The sequence below is a fragment of the Homalodisca vitripennis genome, unplaced genomic scaffold (assembly GCF_021130785.1).
Source record: "Homalodisca vitripennis isolate AUS2020 unplaced genomic scaffold, UT_GWSS_2.1 ScUCBcl_1600;HRSCAF=5435, whole genome shotgun sequence".
NCBI lineage: Eukaryota > Metazoa > Arthropoda > Insecta > Hemiptera > Cicadellidae > Homalodisca > Homalodisca vitripennis.
The window spans coordinates 22227-42154 of record NW_025777722.1 but is presented as its reverse complement, the minus strand read 5'-3'; the positions used below and the strand labels follow the sequence as shown (position 1 = coordinate 42154).

General features: G+C 33.8%; 1 protein-coding gene across 1 annotated transcript in view; it reads left to right on the top strand.

Moving 5' to 3' along the window:
- The window catches only part of LOC124371551 (bifunctional glutamate/proline--tRNA ligase-like), a gene marked incomplete at its 3' end in the record, with an annotated part of 75248 nt that overhangs the window by 34264 nt on the left and 21056 nt on the right, over positions 1–19928 (top strand). The window contains 7 exon segments of the mRNA XM_046829902.1: positions 1056–1200; positions 1734–1760; positions 1762–1982; positions 2913–3117; positions 3819–3931; positions 5690–5801; positions 19699–19848. Of these exon segments, the coding sequence (XP_046685858.1) occupies positions 1056–1200; positions 1734–1760; positions 1762–1982; positions 2913–3117; positions 3819–3931; positions 5690–5801; positions 19699–19848 (973 nt within the window).

Sequence of the window (19928 nt, the reverse complement as noted above, 5' to 3'; positions counted from 1 at the left end):
TCAAAAATTCTTGTACGTATTGTTTTTAAGCTTTTAATGGTTAAATTGTAAAAAAATTGCAAACATTTGTTTATACAAGATGTTTTCATCAAATGTTCACAAAAAACCATAAGAACCCAAAGTAATAAAGTATTATGTTTTTATAAATAATATTTGACTTGAAATTTGTATTTTTATAAATCCATACATTTGGTACATCTGTTAGGTACCTTGTTTCACTGTACATAGATTTATTCTCTATTTAAATAAGAGAGTGTTCTAGAAAATAAGATGTTTGAGACTACCTCAGCAGTGTGGAACAGCTAGAGCTGTTATCTTGAGATGAATGACAAAATACTGCAAAGGAAATCCCCTTTATGATCATAGTTTTAATCCTTAACCCATTGCGGATCACTGACGAGCTGGATCGTCACACAGCGGCCGGGCCTAACGGCACGATGACGAGTTCAGGTCGCAAAAGCGGTCTGCTTTTAAGTTTCTCTCCAAATAGTTCTATTAATGCCTGATAGATCGGGCGATCGTCTTTTCTTGTCAACTAAGAGTGTTTAACAACGGTCTACGTTTAGAGTTTTCAAAAGTTTTATAAATATCCTAAAGATCGCAGTTGTATGTCGAAGTTGAAAAATCATTCATATGAGTTTACTCTCTGCTTTTTAGCGCTTCTGATTGGGTGTTTTCCTCAGTTGTTATTATAATACTTTTGAGGTTAGTTACACAACTAAATGACGCAGACGTACATGTTGGCGGGTTTAGTCTAGACAATCACTTCGCCCGACCCGCTTTATTTAGACTATGATTCAGACATCATCCCTGCCACCCCGTGTTATTGTTCCTACATCACGGATACCCCAGCAGGCCCATGTTCCATCTGAACGAATACCTTCACAGCTGAATTTTCTAGTATACAATAGCGAGCGATACCATTGCTGTTCGTGCGGCCACTGACCGTAAATTAATTCGTGCAATGGGTTAGTAGTACTTTTCCATTACATAGGGGAATTGCAGTTGATGAATCAGTTGACGATGTTTAGTGTTAACACATTCCACTGCTGTAGGGATGACCCCAGGTTCCCTACCGTGAGAGGTATTCTGCGCAGAGGCATGACAGTGGAGGGGCTGAAACAGTTCATCGTTGGACAAGGCTCTTCACGCTCTGTTGTTGTCATGGAGTGGGACAAAATCTGGGCGTTCAATAAGAAGGTATTGGATACTACTACTTCTATCTCCTTTTATTGAATGGAAGCAGATATTTAAATAAAATAGCTTTAAGAGCAACTTGTGTCGTGTTTAAAACTTTGTATGCAAGGTAACAATGTGTTGTTTCCAGAGATTTGATTTGGGAATGTGTCAGTCAATATCATAGTGTGCTCACTTGTGCACCTGATGAGACAATGAGATCACCTCTTCACCTAGATTACACTACTTTTTGTAGTGTGGGTGTCTCTGATGTTGAAATGAAGCGGGGGGTTTCGTTTTGAGCAGCGTATTCGTTCTTCGTCACCGACTATTTTTGGATCCCTTCAAACGAACATGACTCCAGATTGCAGGACTCAAATCTGCAACAGCATCAGATTTCAGATGCTGCACGTAAGAGAATGGTTAACTGGAGCTAAATTCAACATTCACATAAACAGAGGTCGTGTTTCAACTAGTACTCAGGAACAAAAGTTGGGAACTTTTTCTTTATATAATTTTTATCTATTAACTAACTGGTTGTGGTGTGTGTGTCTCAGGTGATAGATCCGATAGCCCCTCGCTACAACCGCCTTGGACGGCAAGGATACTGTGCCCGTGCTACTGTCGGGAGTCAGTGAGGAACGTCTCACTGTGCCCAAACACCCCAAAAACCCTGAGGTGGGAGACAAAACCATCTGGGTTGGTCCTAGGATACTGATCGATTTAGAGGATGCTAAAACCCTCAAAGAGGGAGAGAATACGACGTTCATCAACTGGGGAAATCTTAAGATCAAGAAAATAATCAAGTGAGTTCTTTTTACATTTTGTTTTGAATAAACTCATATTTTATTGCAGTAGTCAGTTTTGTCAAAGAAAACCGCTTTCTTAGGACATAAACAGTTTAGGTAGCCATAAATCTTATAGATTCAGTTTTCAGAAACATGAATGACATTACTGGTAAAAACGTACCGTTTACTAACTTAATTTATATAAATAGAAATAGAATAGTCTTATTCCTTACATAAATTTAAATTTTTGAAAAATTAATTGGCATGATTAAGTTAAAATATTTCCAGACAAAAAAAATATTTGCAGTGCTCATTGACTCATTTATTATGTAATATTCTGATTGCTCAAATATTCAATGTTGAATCACTCCAAAATAAACAATGTTGGAACGATAGATATTCCAAAAAATTTCACTTCTTTTGTTGCAACTACATTTTATTGAAATACAATTTATACAATATTTTCAATTTTTGAGAATGAAAACAGCTGAATTTGTTAATTTTCAATGCATTTATCACCAACCAATCAAGACCTCAGACTTAATGGGAATGGTGCTTTCTATTTATACATGCAGAGGTGTTATTGACATATTACATTTTTGTCTATTTTGTTGTTGCATTGAAGCAAAAAAAAAGGGCAAATCCGAGACATAAATACTTGGAGTATTAGTATGCATAACAAACTATTTGTTTTATTTTTGTAATTATGTATTAGGTTAGTTATTTACTTGAAGAAGAGATCAGATTACAGATCTCGAAACGTAGTGTTACTGATTTTTTGTTTCATTGAATGATGGCAAATGTCCGGAAAAATCGTGTTTCTTTCACAATCCTTCCAATTCTAAAAAATAAACTTCCAACAAAGTAAATGTCTGACAACCTGTTAGTCTTTCAAAATAGACAAATAATGTAGTTTACCATCTTACAAGCATGTTTCTGTGGTGGCAGGGCCGGTGACTCGGTAACAAGCGTAGAAGCAGAACCGAACCTCTCAGACAAGGACTACAAGAAGACACTGAAGCTGACGTGGCTGGCCGACACTGCACAAGCTCCCTTCATTCCTTGCATCTGCGTCTACTTCGACCATATCATCAGCAAACCTGTGTTGGCTAAAGATGAGGACTTCAAGCAGTATATCGGCCACAACACTAAGGTTCCATGTTAATTTGAACTTTTATGAATAACATTGTATTAACCCTTTAACCATGGTTGATGTAATAACAAATTGGAAGATCAGTTTGCCCTGGTAATAACATCTTATCAGACATCAGAACTTACTTGTGAATTTTAGACCTACATAGAGCTTTGGAACTTCTTCGCACAGATCTTGAACATTATTGAAAGTTCTTAATTTGTCATATAGTAAATCAAAGCTCCTTATTTGTTGTCTCAGATATTCACTATACAAAGATTTATTACTGTTACAATTTTTATAGTTTGTAGGTTTTGTGGGAAATTAAATATTGTAAACAAACATATTCCTTATGTTTTCTTATGTTATTGAGTTTGAAAATGTAGTAGTTTTTAGATAAAATAGTTTTTACTTTTAGCTTGGTAGAATAATTTCTTATACTGTTACAATTATTTTGTTATTATTATTTTATTTAAATTTGGTTACCGATATCACAGTGTTGTTGATGTCAGTAGTTTTTATTTATTGGTAAATTTGTTCTTCCAATAGTTTTAAAAAGTTATTTTTATTTTCAATCTGGTCACATTACTGGAAATACTGACCATCACTATATCACATAGCATACTGTTATTTGTATTCAAATATTACATAATTAATATAAAAATAAATAATTGATTCAGTTAAATAAAATATGTTATTTATCAAGAGGTGTTTGTTCATAGACTGAAGTGGTGATGCTTGGAGATCCAGAACTAGTCAATGTCAAGAAGTCAGAGATAATTCAGCTGCAGAGGCGAGGCTTTTTCATCTGTGACAGCCCTTATCAACCACCTAGGTATCTATTTTTCTCCATTAGTATATTAAATAGTGTAATTTTGGTTTGCTGGGCAATTGATTGAAAATACAGGTAGCTTCTCAGGCTGTGAGCCTTGCGATTCAACTGTACCTACAAGATATGATTCCTAGATAGGGAGTTCTAAGCTGGTTTCTTCCACGAAGAATGGCTCCTAGTAATGTAAATTGACTTCATCAAAATCTAAATTCACATCTATTCTCAATTCCTAAAATGTATTTGTCAATATGAACCCTTTGGGTGTGTACTCCCAAGGCCATCTATGTTTGAGTTGATATTGAGTCACACAAACATGGCTCCTCCATCTTTACCGATCTTCTGCACCGTCTTCATTAGCTCCAATTACATTCATATCAGAATATACGTGGCTTTCACCATCTCTGTCTTGGCTTTTCTCTAGTTCGCCTTCCTTCAGGGTTTTTTTTTTAAGCTGCCTCTTCACTTTTTGTCGCACACAATGTTACTACCGGTAAAGATCTCGATCTCTCAGTTGTGGTTTCTTTTTTATTCACTGTTCATATGTTGGTCCATGAACGGTGGACTTTCCACAATATTTTATCCTCAAAAACTATTAATTTTTGTTCCTCTTTCTTGTTTACTTTGCAAGTTTCAGACCAATAAAACTAAATTGGGCATATTATTGTTTCATATAGTCATATTTGTGTTTTCTGTAACAAAGATTTTGACAAAATTATCCTGTTACAGGCGTATGGACATTGTTAGCATAATTTAGTCTGTCATATTTTCCTTGCTGTTTTGAAACCTTTTAGGTACTTACACCTCTACATCTGGATGTGCCCATAGAAGCCAAGAAGTATGAACATCCATATACAAGGACATTTCAAATACAATTTTAATCACACTTACGATATTAAATTGATCCCAACAAAACTTAGATTATGAGTACATGTATATTAATATGGTTACGCAAGTTGTTCTTTGTTTGACTTTAAATTTAGAAAACATTGACATCCCCCTAGATCTTCACTAGAATAGTCAACTACTTAAAATTTTTGCATGTGCTTAGACGTGATGTTATTATTTTGGTTTGTTATTTTTTTGGAGTTTATTTGTTTCAAAAATAAACATTCCAGTTAGTGAGAATAATGTAAGTGATGGAAAACTGTGAATTTAATGATTTTTCAAATATCCTAATGGTCTTTGTAAGAAGCCTTTGGTTGATATCAGATAAAAATTACTCTGTTATTGAAACGTAAGAAAAATTCAGAGAGAAAAGTTTTAATTTTAACAAACTACATCTTTGTGACATGTACTGTCTAGTGAATTACCTACAAAAGGTGTAGTTTGAAGTCAAATTCTATTTTTAGACTTATTGCATGTAATTCTAGGAATGTTCTTCTCCCTGTGACTATAAAAACACTCTATGTTTGTCCTTTATTGTTTGTCCATATTGTCCAGAAACACTCTATACTGCTGATGGTTGTGCAGAGCAGTATGCTTTTTTATGTGGATATAATATGTACACAAATTGCAAAAAGATTCCAACTCATGCTGCTCTTGTATATGGGAGGAGCATCTTAATTTCTTGTTCTTATCCAGGATCAACTGCCATATCCATGATTAAATGAAAAGTTATTTCAAATTTTGTAGTTGTTTGTTGAAATTTATTTACCAAACATGGATTGGAACAAATTATTTGAAATAGTTGTGATAAGGTCTAATAATAGTTATAAAAATATTTAAGATTAGTTTATCACACAGCTAGTAACTGTGTTGTAGTTTGCACACCGGGCGGGCATCTCCCATCGTTCTCTTCTCAATCCCAGATGGCCACACCAAGGAGAACCCCACTGCTGGAGTGCCCAAGAAACAGCAAATTTCTGAAAAAGAGGTGAGTCAGCAATCTTCTCTTCACTACGAAAATTGCCCATATGCTCATCATTTAATCTTTTGAGGGCAATATTGGTTTAATTATAATATAATTACCAGTTTCTAATGTGAATAGCGTCACGGTGGCAATCTGTCATCACCATTGCCATTTTCTCACATAATAAACTAGCAGTTACCTGTGGCATCACACGCAATTTCGTATATGAGCACTTCTGGTTTGAGTGAATTATATTTCCAACGCCAATGTTGAGTTTTGCCTTTTTGTCACAATCAAGAAAATGATCACAGATTTGAAAACCCTTCTGTCAAAAGACATCTAAGATGGTTCTTATGACTGTATTTAAATTTAAAGTAAAAGTTCTATCGTAACTTTTTCTTTGATATCTTCATTACAGCACTGACAAGGAAACAGGATTTTTCCAGACATTTTCCATCATTCAGTGAAACAAAAAATCAGTAACACTACGTTTTGAATTCTGCAATTTGATCTCTTTTTCAGGTAAAAACTAACCTAATACATAATTACAAACTAGGTTAAAATAAACAAATAATACCAAAGTGTTGCGGCACGCCTAAGTCAGGAATAACAACCACCATGTTATGTGTCAATTTCACTAACTCTAAAACATGCACTTAATAAAAAACTATACACAATACTAATCATAAAAACTGAACTACGGAATACAGGTCACAATACGTCTGCATTTGTCTACCAACCACCTGCGACTGACCAGAGGCCAATAGCAAATGGTAATCGTCATGGCAGAAAGAAACAAGATGGCGGAAATAAAAAGGAAGGGGTACGGGAATGGTCCTTTTTTTGCTCAAGGGTTGGTAAATTAAGTCAATGATGATGCAGAATTACTGAAACGTGTTATAAGAGGTGACGAATCATGTGTTTATGGATATGACGTTAAAACTAAGGCTCAATCATCCCAGAAGAGGTATTCTGGCTTGCCAAGACCGAAAAAGGCTCGACAAGTGCAGTCGAACATGAAGGTTGTACTCACAGTGTTCTTTAATTTTAATTGCATAGTTCATCAGGAATTCTTGCCACAAGGTCAAATGGTCTATAAGGAGTTCAATGCCATTTGTGTGAATTAATTTGAAAAAAAACATCCAGATTTGTGTAAAACAATTCATGGTTTTTTTCACGATGACAATGCACTTGCTCACACTTCATTGCTTGTTTGTGAATTTTTTGAACTGTACTGTAATAATACAGCCTCCATATTCTCCAGACATGGGTCTAACTAACTTTTCTTTATTTAAAAAATAAAGAGCCTTAAAGGGGCATCGTTTTACAAGCATAGACAACATTTAAGTGTATCGCTGAATGTGCTAAAAGCTACCACAAAGATTGAGTTTGAAAAGTGTTTCAAGGATTGTAAGAAGTGCTGGCACAAGTTAATTATATCTAAGTGGAACTATTTTGAGGGTGTTGTATTTTTGAAGAAAATGTGTACTTGTCTTGGTGATCTTCAAGCCCTAAGGCTGTGGTTTCCTAGACGCGTAATAGATGCGATGCGGCTTAGATGCGCTGCGGCTTAGATGCGCTGCGGCTTAGATGCGCTGCGGCTTAGATGCGCTGCGGCTTAGATGCGCTGCGGCCTATACTTCAGTCTGAAACGCAGCCGCCGTCCAGCAGTTTCCTAGACAGCGTAGAATACACACGGTTGTGCGTAACATGACTTCACATAAAAAAGAAATTGCTAGCGGCTGCACTAATGCTATACAGTGATTTAGATCATGACATGGATATTGTGGCATTGCAAGCTTCGAAAAAGCGTAAACAGTGCAGTGAGATGTTCAAAAGAAGAGACAGTGAAGGTGCTTACAATTTATTAGTGACTAAACATTTAATAGACAAGGAAATGAAGTTTAGATTCACTAAAGAACAATTTTTCTATCTTGCTAATTTAATAAAGGACGACTGTTCTACAGAATTAACAAACCGAGTGAACAATTCAATGTCTTCTGGTATGAAACTGGCAGTTACTTTAAGATGGGTGAAATTCCAAATAAAGCTGTCAAAATTATTACAAAATATTAGTAACTATGTATTCTTGTCCCCAATTAAATCAACTCTTCGTTGTCATTGTTTGAGAATTTTGCCTTCTTCGCGACATTTCCCTCCAATTCTAATTTTGATATTGCACAAGACATGTCTGTTACGCAGCGTATCTCAGAGTTGACTGCTCTGAAAGCAGTAAGCCAAATACGCAGCTATTGATACGCGCCTGCGCGCGCACTTGTACAACCACAGCCTAAGACATTGTACAACATAGAGCGAAATAGTGATCATCTTCATCAGTAAGTGGATAGGAAAAATCATATTTCCCTTTGTTGTAAGTGATCTTGAAATAACTGAGAAAGAAATTAAACACCTCGTAGCTGTAAAATACCCCAAAGGGACAAAAGAATGGGGCTGTTTAAAGAAGGGCCTGAAAAAGATTGGAATATCTGTTTTATATGATATATACAATTCTCTTTTGTATTACAAGAAAACTCTGGGGATTCAGGGGAAGACTTTCAGATGCTACTGTTTGTTTTAGTCTACTGTACACATAAGCGTAGGAAAAATTCAGGATAACTTCTTTGCTAATGATAGGAACCAAGGTTCAGAAAACCAAAGCAGGTGGTGTTAATTAGACCCAAGATTGTCTATGTGAGACTACCTCTGCCCCTCATCAATTACCCTCGAGAAGACAAGCAAAATTGGAAAGGATTATTTGATTAACAGAGCTATAACTACTAAGTCTTGAAGGAAGCACATAGATTGCTAGCTGTCAAAGCTGGTGTGCCTCAGTGATATGTTTTGTTTGCTAATTTGTTTATTATTTTCATTAATGATTTACTAAGTAATCATTTTAAAAGTGATAAATTTAGATAACATTGCGTTTCTGTATTAAAAATGGTATAAAGAAACTCTTTTCCAGAAAATTAAAAGTTGCCTCCAGAATTTGAGACATTGGTGAGGCAAGAATAAGATGGTTTCCAACACTTCCCAAATGAATGTTATTAATTTTGATAATTAATTTTATCAAGCATAAAGAAGCTTTATTGACATAAAAAAACAAAAGACTATTAGACATTATCAGAAACATAGTAAACATCTACTAATGAAAACTACATTATAGTTCAAATATTATCCTTTAAGTGGTTATCATTGTGGCCTGAAGATAAACATTATTCTAGTCTTAAAATTAAAAAGTAAATACATAATTTATCAAATAACAATTTGCTAAACACGAAGACTAAAAATGTACATAATAAAATTATCACCCGAATAACATTAACAAATTAAAAATGACATTAAATGAAAACAAATATAGTAATAAAAAAAATAACAAAGTTTACAGTTAAAACGTTAAAATACTTGTATCACACGTTAAACATTAATTTACAGTGTATAAGGGAGTTACCTTAAGCCAATTCTTAATATAAAATCACTAACAGGTAACTTATTAAAAAGTTGAACCAGCATAAAGTAGCAACTTTTTAAAAATGTTTTACTGGAATTAGATTTAATACATGTGGCCCTTTGTTATAGTTATGGATATGACGCACATCTCATACTCATTAAAATTGTCTTTAACTTTTACTGAACAATAATATAGTACATACATACATTGTACTGTCATTATTAGAAAGTCTTTAAAAATTTATCTACAAGATTCTCTACCCTTCACATTGTTGATCAACCTTAAAGCTTGGTTTTACGGTGGAAAACTCTTTGTGCTCCACTACTATTGCCCTACAAGATTATTTGTTTTTGTGCCCCACCAACACTACAATTATTAATTAACACATATTGTTTAATCAATTAAAAAAAATATTTTAACTTGCTCCGCAGATTTTGTTACAAAAGTTCTGTACACTGTAAGCCCCGTGAAACGTCATCCATGGCGTCTTCCTTTGTCCAAATCGGCCACTTAACATTTGGTACGCATATAACAATGTCAGTTATTAGCATGTCACGGTGGCCAGCCGAGCGTAACACTAAGGTGTGGTTGGTTCAGCCCCGTACCATTTCCTTTGTGTAGCCAGGTGTCAGGGTAACGAGGATGTCAGTCACTACAGCGATGAGAGATGTGAGTTTTGTTTGGAGCAGTTTTTTATCATTTTGATAATATTGATTTTGAGAAGATCAGATATGAGATATTTCACTGAATAAACTAAACATTAGTCAAAACTCGATTGTGTAACAGATCTGTTATGTGTATGAGAAGATTTCCGTTTAAAACTTTTAAAAATTAAAATAATTTGAAGGAATAAAATATATGATAATTTTATTTTTAAAGTTATATCAGATATATTACAACAATTCCAAAAATGATAATATTATTCTGCTTCATGATACAAAATCTAATTTTTTACTGCATAATAATACAAATGTTTGAAGTTTGTTATTGACGATGGAAGGTTTGAAAGGATAACAGGATTTCAGACATTTGTCATCGTTATAGGTTATAAAAGGTATAACACCAAGATATATATCTTTTATAATCTATAACGGTGGCAAATGTCCGAAATCCTGTTATCCTTTCAGTACAAATGTAATTCACAGTTTAGACTAAATGATCCCTGAATTATAAAAAATTTCTGTAATGTGTCTGACAAGTTTTGTTTTAAAATTTTAAATACTAAAATAATTAGAGGGAGTAAAAACTCATGATGTTTAATGTTAGTTTTTATTATCGTAAAATCTAAATGGTTATTTTATTTTCTTAACATTTAAATGTTATTTTTTTAATTTAAATGTAAATTTTATTTTCAAAGTTGTCACAAAATATTAAAACAATTCCAAAAATGATAATATTGTTCTGCTTCATGGTACAAAATCTAATTGTTGATTGTGTAAATAATACAAATGTAATTCACTATTTTGACTAAATTATTTGTGAATTATACAAATTGCAGTGCTCTCCTTTAAGTAAAATTACGTTATTTTTGTAAATATAACACTTTTAAAAGATTAAAAATTAAAACAATTGATATTTTATTGTAATGTATAATATTAATTAAATATTATTTGAAAGAACAAAGTACAGTGTTTAAGAAAGCAAAGTAAATGTATGGCACTGTTTTGTAAAGGAGTTATCAATTATTTTGTGGTTCTTTTTATTTAATATGGCTAGCTTTCTCTGTTTTTCATAGATTTGATACTTTATTTAGTTATTACAAAAGTAATTTCAAGAATCAGTCTAAACATGCACTATTAGCTTTTTCTGATTACGTTGATTGAAAAACTCAAAGCAAGTATTTTTGTTTGCACATGATTAGTAATGAATTTAATATACTGTTCGTCAATATACTTAGTATTGTTGTTAGTAATGTAGCAATGTTAATGCCTGAATGTTATGTATGCTCACCACTGACTCTATTACGGTTGATAGTTTTTTGTTTATCATAACTGTTTACAAAGTTCTAAACATTCCATGATCTCGCCGACTTTGAGACTCATTGTGTTGTCAAAATTTTTGGGGCAGGAAAAGTCCTCAACATCAATTGCAGAAATGTATACTGAAAGTACAGTCAATGAGGCAGTGATGAAAAAATAAATATTTCAATGAAGAATGGACAGACAAAGGTCCTGATACCTGATGTCTTCTTCATTGACCAGCGTTGCTGGATTGAAAGCGTCACAATAAAATATATAACTAACTAAATTTTACTATTTACAAATGCAAGTGGCGGCAAGGCTAGGCTATGTTGCTCGCGTTCTCGAAAAAATCTCTGATTGAGTAGAGAGGGTTGGCCAGGGACCACTTCCTAAGCCTGCATTCAAAGTCCCTGCTCTCAAGAGCTTTAAGATGTTGAGGGAGGCAGTTGTACATTCTTACTGCTATTGCGGGGAAACAATCTCTTGTCTTGCCTAGCCTACAGGAGACTGTATTTAGTTGTGAGCTGTTCCTCAGCCTGTAGGCATCCTGAGCTTCACCCCTAGTTCCGAAGGCTGCAAGGTTTTCCTTGACATGTAACAAGCTGGCGACAACATACTGGCTAAAAACCGTTAAGATCTTAAGTCGGTTGAACAAGGGCTTGCAGTGATCTAAGAAGCCTGCAGATGAGATGATACGCACAGCATGTTTTTGCAGCAATAAAATTTCGGCACATCCAGTAGAATGACCCCAGAGCAGCAGACCGTAGAGAATGTGGCTATGAAACAGCCCATGATATATAGTGACAAGATGTTTTTCCGTCAATAGAGGCTTCAGTCTGCGCAACAAGCAGGTCACTCGAGACAGTTTCTTACTCAGTTCTGCCACATGCCCGTTCCACGTAAGTTTGGAATCAAGAGTAAAGCCCAAAAGTTTAACACTCCCCATTTATGGTTAGCTAGAGATAAGGTGCATGTTAACTCCTGCGTTTTGGAAAGGTTTAGACTGAGTTTGTTGGCTGAAAACCATTCCTTAGCTCTGTCATAGACTTGGAGCGCTTGAGCTCTTGCATCTTCAGGTGTGGGTCCCGCTTTAAAGAATGTAGAATCATCTGCGAACAGAAGTACATCACCCACCAACTCTAGGTCATTAATTAGTACCAAGAAGAGCAAGGGTCCGAGAACCGAGCCCTGAGGCACACCGTGCATAACAGGCAGCGGTTTGGATGAAGCACCGTTAACAGAAAATATTTGTTCTCTTCCCTCCAGATAAGAATGGAACATTTGAAGAGGCTGCCCTGTAACTCCGTACAACTCAAGTTTTCCTAAGAGTATACTGTGGGAAACACAATCAAAGGCCTTGCTGAGATCTGCAAGAATCAGCGCTGTTGACTGCTTTGCTTCAAAAGATTCCAACACTTCTGCCACAAGTTGACGCATAGCAGTTGTAGTTGAGTGCTGGCCTCTAAACCCATGCTGTGATGCAGAAAGAAAAGCATGGTCACAACAAAAAGCAAAGTGACTTGGTTAGTAGAAACAAATCATTTGTATTTTCGAATGAATTTTAACAAATTTTGAGAACCCCGTGTTCAGCACGAGATTTTAACCCACCCCTTAGTTTCACAAGATGTGTTCCATACTACATGTGTGTACAAAATAAAGTGAATTCACGCTTTGATTTCCTTACCTAGTACAATTATGATGGAGAGAATATGATAAGACATTATAGGGTTAGATACATTGAATAGTGTCAATCCATTCAAATAAATAATTATTCAAATTGTATACTATATTAAAAGTAGCATGAACATCTAATGTTAAAATATTATTGATAGCAAAGTGCCTATAAGGAGTGTAAAACCTTAGCAACAATCTAATAACAAAACCTTTCTAAATCTATTTTTATCTTGTACGTCATGAATTCTTTAACCCTTTTAGTGCCAGAGATAAAATCAAATCCATGTTGAAAAGTGCCGAGTAATTTTTGTATGATCATATGAAAAGTGCTGGGTTTCAGATAAAAATGTAAGGCTTTAGAAAAAATTTACATAAAATTAATTTTTTATCATAAAAAGCTCCTTTTTACTTCTTTTTAAAGGTAAATAAATTACGTATCAGAAACTATTTAACATTCACATTTTTATATCATTTTTAAAACTAAAAAATCATTTTAAACAGCAACATTTCCACGGAAACAAAACAAAAATAAAATTTTAAAAGTTCAGGTAAAATAAATATACAAAAATTTTATTTTGAAATTTCAATACTTTCATGATAATAATAAAATAACACACACACACACACATAATTTTTAAACTCCCCAAAATCATGTGTAATAACCTAATATTGTACCACAAACAAAACTTTTTTAATTAGTTAATTACTAGAGATTATTTTTCAGTAAAACGCAAGGTTTCAGAAAAATATCCACCTAAAATTTATTAGTTTGTTTTTTATTGTTGTAATTTATAAGCTCCTTTTTAGTTTGTTTGAAAGATCACTACGAGTGTACTGCGCATCGTCGAGAACGACCGCTGATAGACAGTACGCAAATTGCCGAGGAAGCAAACAAACGATCGCTAATTTTGTTTACTTCTCAGTTTTTGTAATTTATAAATATTTTCTCTGTAAAATTGTATTATGTTTATATTTCAATACTTTTAATCATAATTATGAGCGATTTAACATTTTTTAGCAGTTCAAGTTTAAAAGACATTTTATAACTAATACATTGCTTATTGAAGGTATATATTTTGGAAGCCCATATTATAGTTTATGAAATTAAAATAAAAGTTAGGGTATACGACTTAGTTCTTAAAATGTAGCTATTTCTCTGAACTTGTTACATTTATATTATAGTACAGTTCTCAAATGCTTAAAAATAACAGATATAGGATTTGAGATGATTTTGTTTGAATTTTACTTAGTCTAAAAAAAACCTATTAGGTTTGCAAAGTTTCATGCATTATTTCTCCCGTAAAAAGTATAAGTAAAGGATATTTTTTAACACTATAAGTTTTTATGATTTAGTATGCTATTTCGGAGTAGTTAAAAAAATTTCCTTTTTACTAGAGTACCGACACATTTTCCAATCTGAGATTCTGTGTTGTTGACACATTGGCAATTGTTACTTCAAGTACCGATCTTATAAATGGGCTTGTATGCGATAGTTTCTAGTTTCTACATACCGCACAATGCATTGTAGCAGAACTGCCTTCAATATTTTTTGATCCTCCAAAAAGTAGCCATCGATTACCTAAAACGATCCCTAAATTTTTATTTCAATTTGTCGTCTAACCGTCTAGAAATGACTGTATGCTAGAGCCGGTCCCCGAAAAGAACTAATCGCTAGATACGGGCTTAACGTAATCGTTCCTTTGCACCGAATCTTCTTCCAGTCCGATACTGACTCACGTAGCGGCACTCGCTTGAAGCGATTGTTTCTCAGAATCGATACTTTTCCAATCCGGGATCGATATATTTTGGGCGCCGGCCCCGGAAGCTTTGATAACACCTTCTAAAATTACTTTTTGCAGTAACCTAATTTTTCATCTTCAAAAACTCTAACACGGTATTTCTTGGTATATGATGAATTAAAAATAAATAATCAAAATGTAACATACAGTAAGTATGTTTTATAAATACATTTTTCGAAGTTGAATCTAAAAGAAGGCTAGTATAAATAAAATCTTTGTTTCTATAAACACTCTGAAATTAATACTTTTCCACATATAATTTGATATTGAAATACAGTTTATTAAAGCATCGATGTTTTCTAAATAGCCCTAGGTGTAAATACTGTATGGAGCCCACGAGTTAGTAATTCTAATGTTGGCAATTATTTTAATACGATTTTAACATTGTTTAGCACTATTAATTCTATTGTTACTTTTGTAGTTATCAATTTATTTCATACGTTTAAACTACACGCATTAAAAAAGGTATTGATAGCACAAATACAAAATAATCGGCCGCTTTGAAATTGTTACCATAAATTAGGACATTTAATTCAATAATAAGTATATATTTAAATAGGCACTATACAATGTTAAACGTGCAATATTTTATCAATAAATTGTGTAAATATCTAAATTACGAGTACAGATTAAATAACGGACAGGATTAACTATTCTTTTAACAACGACTGCAATGATACTCTTAATTTATATATATAGGCAAATGAACACCGTACGGACGAGATTACAGTCTATTTTTGGAATGGCTAGTTCTAGGAATTCGCTCTTATCTACCTCGCTCCCTCTTATCACTCGCTACACCAAAAGGGAGCTACCTACAGTAAATAAATAATGTACATTCTCGTAACTAAAAAGTTGCAATAAGACAGATTAATGTTTTCAGGCGTGGAATGGTTTTATTGTGTGGTCCTCCAGCGAGCTAATACGCTTACTGCAACGTTTACGAGTTGTAAACTGCGTACGGTGCAAACGTCTGTGTACTGTACAATCCGCAGCGTCCAGCGAAACCGGTTCCGGAAGTGAAGCCGTACACCGCGCAGTGAGTGTGAATGACACGTCACGTCGCAGTCTTGCGGTTCGCGCTGCACGGAAACAAGTCTTGCGTCAGACGTTTCCTTGTCTGCGCTATCGTTACAGGCAGTGGTGATACAATACGATACCGAGTTCCGCCAACTATGATAAACTGACTCATCGTAATTTTTAGTGTCACTCGTTACATTCAAGTGCTTTGCCTTACAACATTGTGTTCATCGTTAACCGGATTTGTGAATATCGACTGGTAGTGAGGCCATAGGAAAGTGTGAGTAACTTACCGTTTTCTTGTGTCTTGCCTAATTAATTCTACCTTCGGTAATTAGCTTAAAATTATAGGTTTATAACAAATTTATTTGAAAAAATTTAAGTATTTAATTTTTTTTTAATTTCTTAAAAATATGATACTTATTTTAGGTGTGTTACAAAACATATGTGATATGACCTAGTTGTTGTTACTTTATCGTGATGAACACGTGTCCGAAGGCTAGAGGGAAAATGCATGTTTACTCCAATAATACCAGGTGTTAGAATTGAGTTCCCTTGCAAAGTAAGGTTAGTATCACACTGGAACTTTTGGCTCTTTGTAATTCGAATTAAAATGGCACTACCTCAATAATTTTTGTTTTGTCTGTTATCACATCTCAAATTTATTGAAATATAAAGAATTGCAGTTTGTTTTAATTTTATAATTTATTTGGTATTGTTTTATTTTAGTGAAAGTAAGTTATGCAAAATAGTTCTTCATGTATACAGAAAAGTCATATAAATTTACTTCATTAATATATCATTAGGAATTATTGATGTAGAAGACTCCCTGTCACATTCAAACTCCTGTTTGCTAAGAGTGTTCTAAATAAATTCTTCCTTGATAGGACAACACTACCAAATGTTTCAGCTCATTTATTAGAAAGTGATGTTGCAATGCCATCACCTCAGTTTGTAATAAATAAGATATACAGTAGAAATGAATAGATTTTATATCCTAATAATATTATAAATGTGAAAGTGCTTTTGTTTGTTTGTTTTGCTTTTTTATAAATAAAAATTAATTGCAAAATGTATTGCTAAGCGCTTATCTCGAGAACGGCTGGACCAATCCAGCTAATTCTTTTTGTAAAATAGTCGTTGAAACTTGAGGAAAGTTTTATAAAAAGAGAAATATTAAAAAAGTTACCTAAAACATTTTGGAATTCTGAAAAAATGGTAATATTTATGTATCACAATCCAAATTTAACTGACACTAAACAGCTGTTGACACTTTCAGCTGAAGCTTGACAAAAGTTAAAAACATCTGTTTACATTAAATAAAAGAAAGTAATTGTACAATCGTCACTAGTGTAATGCAGATTGCAAATAAAAAGTTAATAGCCAACTTTTACTCCAGATTGCACCAGTGACGAATTAATAACATCTAATACATTATAAATATTATTTGAAGACTGTTATAAAACCAACCATAATGAACAAAAGTTGTGAATGTTTTCACATATGGTACTCAAAACTGATGGGCTTCTTTGACATTTTAACAGTGACTTAAGGGAAAACAGAACCAACATGCCTCAACGATATATTCTTTCCCTGACTGCAGTCTGAAACGCAACAAAACTTTATTACACAAAATCTTATAAAAGATTATTTTGGAAAGCTGCATGAATTTCTCCTTTATATCAGAAGTAGGTAGGAGATCCTCCTAGACCGTAGTAGGCTTCTCAGTTCTACATATGTTCTATGTATATTTTCTCTCGGGTCAACTAGACAAATTCAACTATGCCACTGGAAATACCTTTCATGGGAAGTAGATTACATACAAAACTGAAAGTAGTTGCTTTTTGATCGAAGTAGATTTCCGAGAGGTACATATGTATTTAGTATTTTGATTGGAGCAGTAAGGCAAACTTAACTGTGGCACCGTAAGTAATTTTATACAGTAGGAAGTAGGCACCTTGTAGCCAAAGTAGGTTTCCCAGACGTTTTGAACATATTATTTCTTCATCGGGGCAACAAGGCAAACTCTATTATGGCACTGGAAGTATCTTAGACTGGAATTACATTACTAGGAGTGAAGTAAATGCTTTTTGATATGGGTAGGTTTCCAAGACCTATTTATATGTATTTTTGATTGGGCAACAAGGCAGACTCAGTTTTAGTGTTGGAAATATAATTAATTCAATCCAGAAATGCTCCTACACATGCAAAACATGATATAAGAGTCAGGTTAACCTCTGATACTCTTAAGTATTAACACTGAATAATATGTACCTAGTGTATGACTACTTAGGTTTGAAAAATTTCATAGAACTCCATCATATTATATTATAGGTGCTTTTACTAAATATTGTAAGGACTTAGACTTTGAAAATTGTGTTTGAAGCCGTGGGTAACTGCTAGTTCTCAATAAAATAAATGAAAATGGAATTGTTTGAAAATATTGCCATACATTCTTCATGCAAAATTGTATATATTTACTAACTGTGATACATGGATGCTTAATCTTAATTTCAAATTATATGACTTTTAATATATATTTATAGTTCCTTGTCTTTAAATTAAAAAATTGAAAACACACCAAACTCTAATAATCTAAGAAATAAAACGCAAAACTAGAAATCAGTTTCAGTTGTGTTTTACACGAACGTACATATTTCTATACATACATTGTAATACGAAAACACTTATATAGTGGACTTCCAATTATAGAGTTTGTCCCCTGAATTAAGTTTAGTAGTGGTAACACACCAAACACTCCTTGTGACTGGTAAATCCTACAGCAAAATCAAATTCAGAAAAAAATTAAGAGAGGCAGGAACACATATTGCATGCAGTGAGATAAGGTGAGGGATCAGCAGTTTGTTGGTGTTTGGTCACCAAGTCAATGTTTTTATTTCTTTGTCAAGATTTTCTTATTTCCTTAGATATTTCTGTCTCCTTAATACAGAAAACCAAATTTTTAATATTTCAAAAATATTTAAGTATCTGAACGTATTTAAATTTTTAATTTTTTTCACACTCTTAAGTAGTTAGCTAAAGTTTAAATTATTTATGTTATATTTTTAGAAAATGTTCACTAAAGTATTGGTAATGAAAAAAGTGTATTTAAAATTTAGCAGCTATCAAATACAAGGGCTATCCAGAAAGTAGATTACGTTTCACTCTGTAGCCGCTAGGGGCGGGACTATTGTGACCATTTTGATGTCAGAGCACTTCTTCGTTCAGTGGCTATCCAGCTATGCTATAGAGAGGTTACTGTCACTTCTTGTTGTTTTACAGTATCAGTTTAAAATGTGAGACACAATTGTAAATCCCACGAATTGTGAAGTGCGGTCTGTAATATGGTTGTTGTTGGCTGAGCACAATAAACCAATTGTGATTTATTGCATCTGTGAAGTTTATGGGAACGATGTGATTACTGAAAGTGGAGTGCGTCATGGTGTATTAGGTTTAAAAATGGCCGAACTAATGTTCATGATGATGAATGAAGTGGATGGCCAAGCATTGTGACCGATGAAATTATCTCTAAAGTCGATGAGAAGATTAAAGAAGACCGTCGATTCACAATAAAAGAACTCTCACCTAGTTTTCCTCAAGATTCAAGGAGTTTGTTACACAAAATTTTATGCAGAAATTAGTTTCTATACATTTTGTGCAAGATGGGTACTGAAATCTTAACAGAATCCCACAAAAATCAGCATTTGGCTGCTTCATTGACGTTTTTTGGAAACTTATGAAAAAGATGGTGACTCACTGCTCGATCGAATCATTACAGGAGATGAGACTTGTGTAAAACAGTGAATTGCAAAACCAAATTACAATCTATGGATAATTACTTTCTGGAGAGTCCCTCGTTCTTAGCAATATCTTTGATCTCTTTGGAATTTGTAACTGACCATGCAATATCATTCTTAGTTTTAGTTTTTGCTTATTGATATCTTATAATTCTGTAGCAATCCTTCAGTGGTGGGTGACTGGCAACTAATGCACTGTCTGTATTGTTACTATTGTTGCAGAAAGTATCAACTGCCAAGGGGAAGGCTGTGGAGAAGTCACCGTCAGAAGAAGTCAGCCCTGGTCTACCAACAGACCCCGTGGTTGTGGATCAACAGATACAAGCTCAAGGGGACAAGGTCCGGAAATTGAAGGCAGAGAAGGCCGCTAAGGTTGCTATTTGATTTTATCTAGCATTTGTTTTTAAATTTGTAACAAAATTATAATTTCACTAGGATTTACTGTGTTGTTT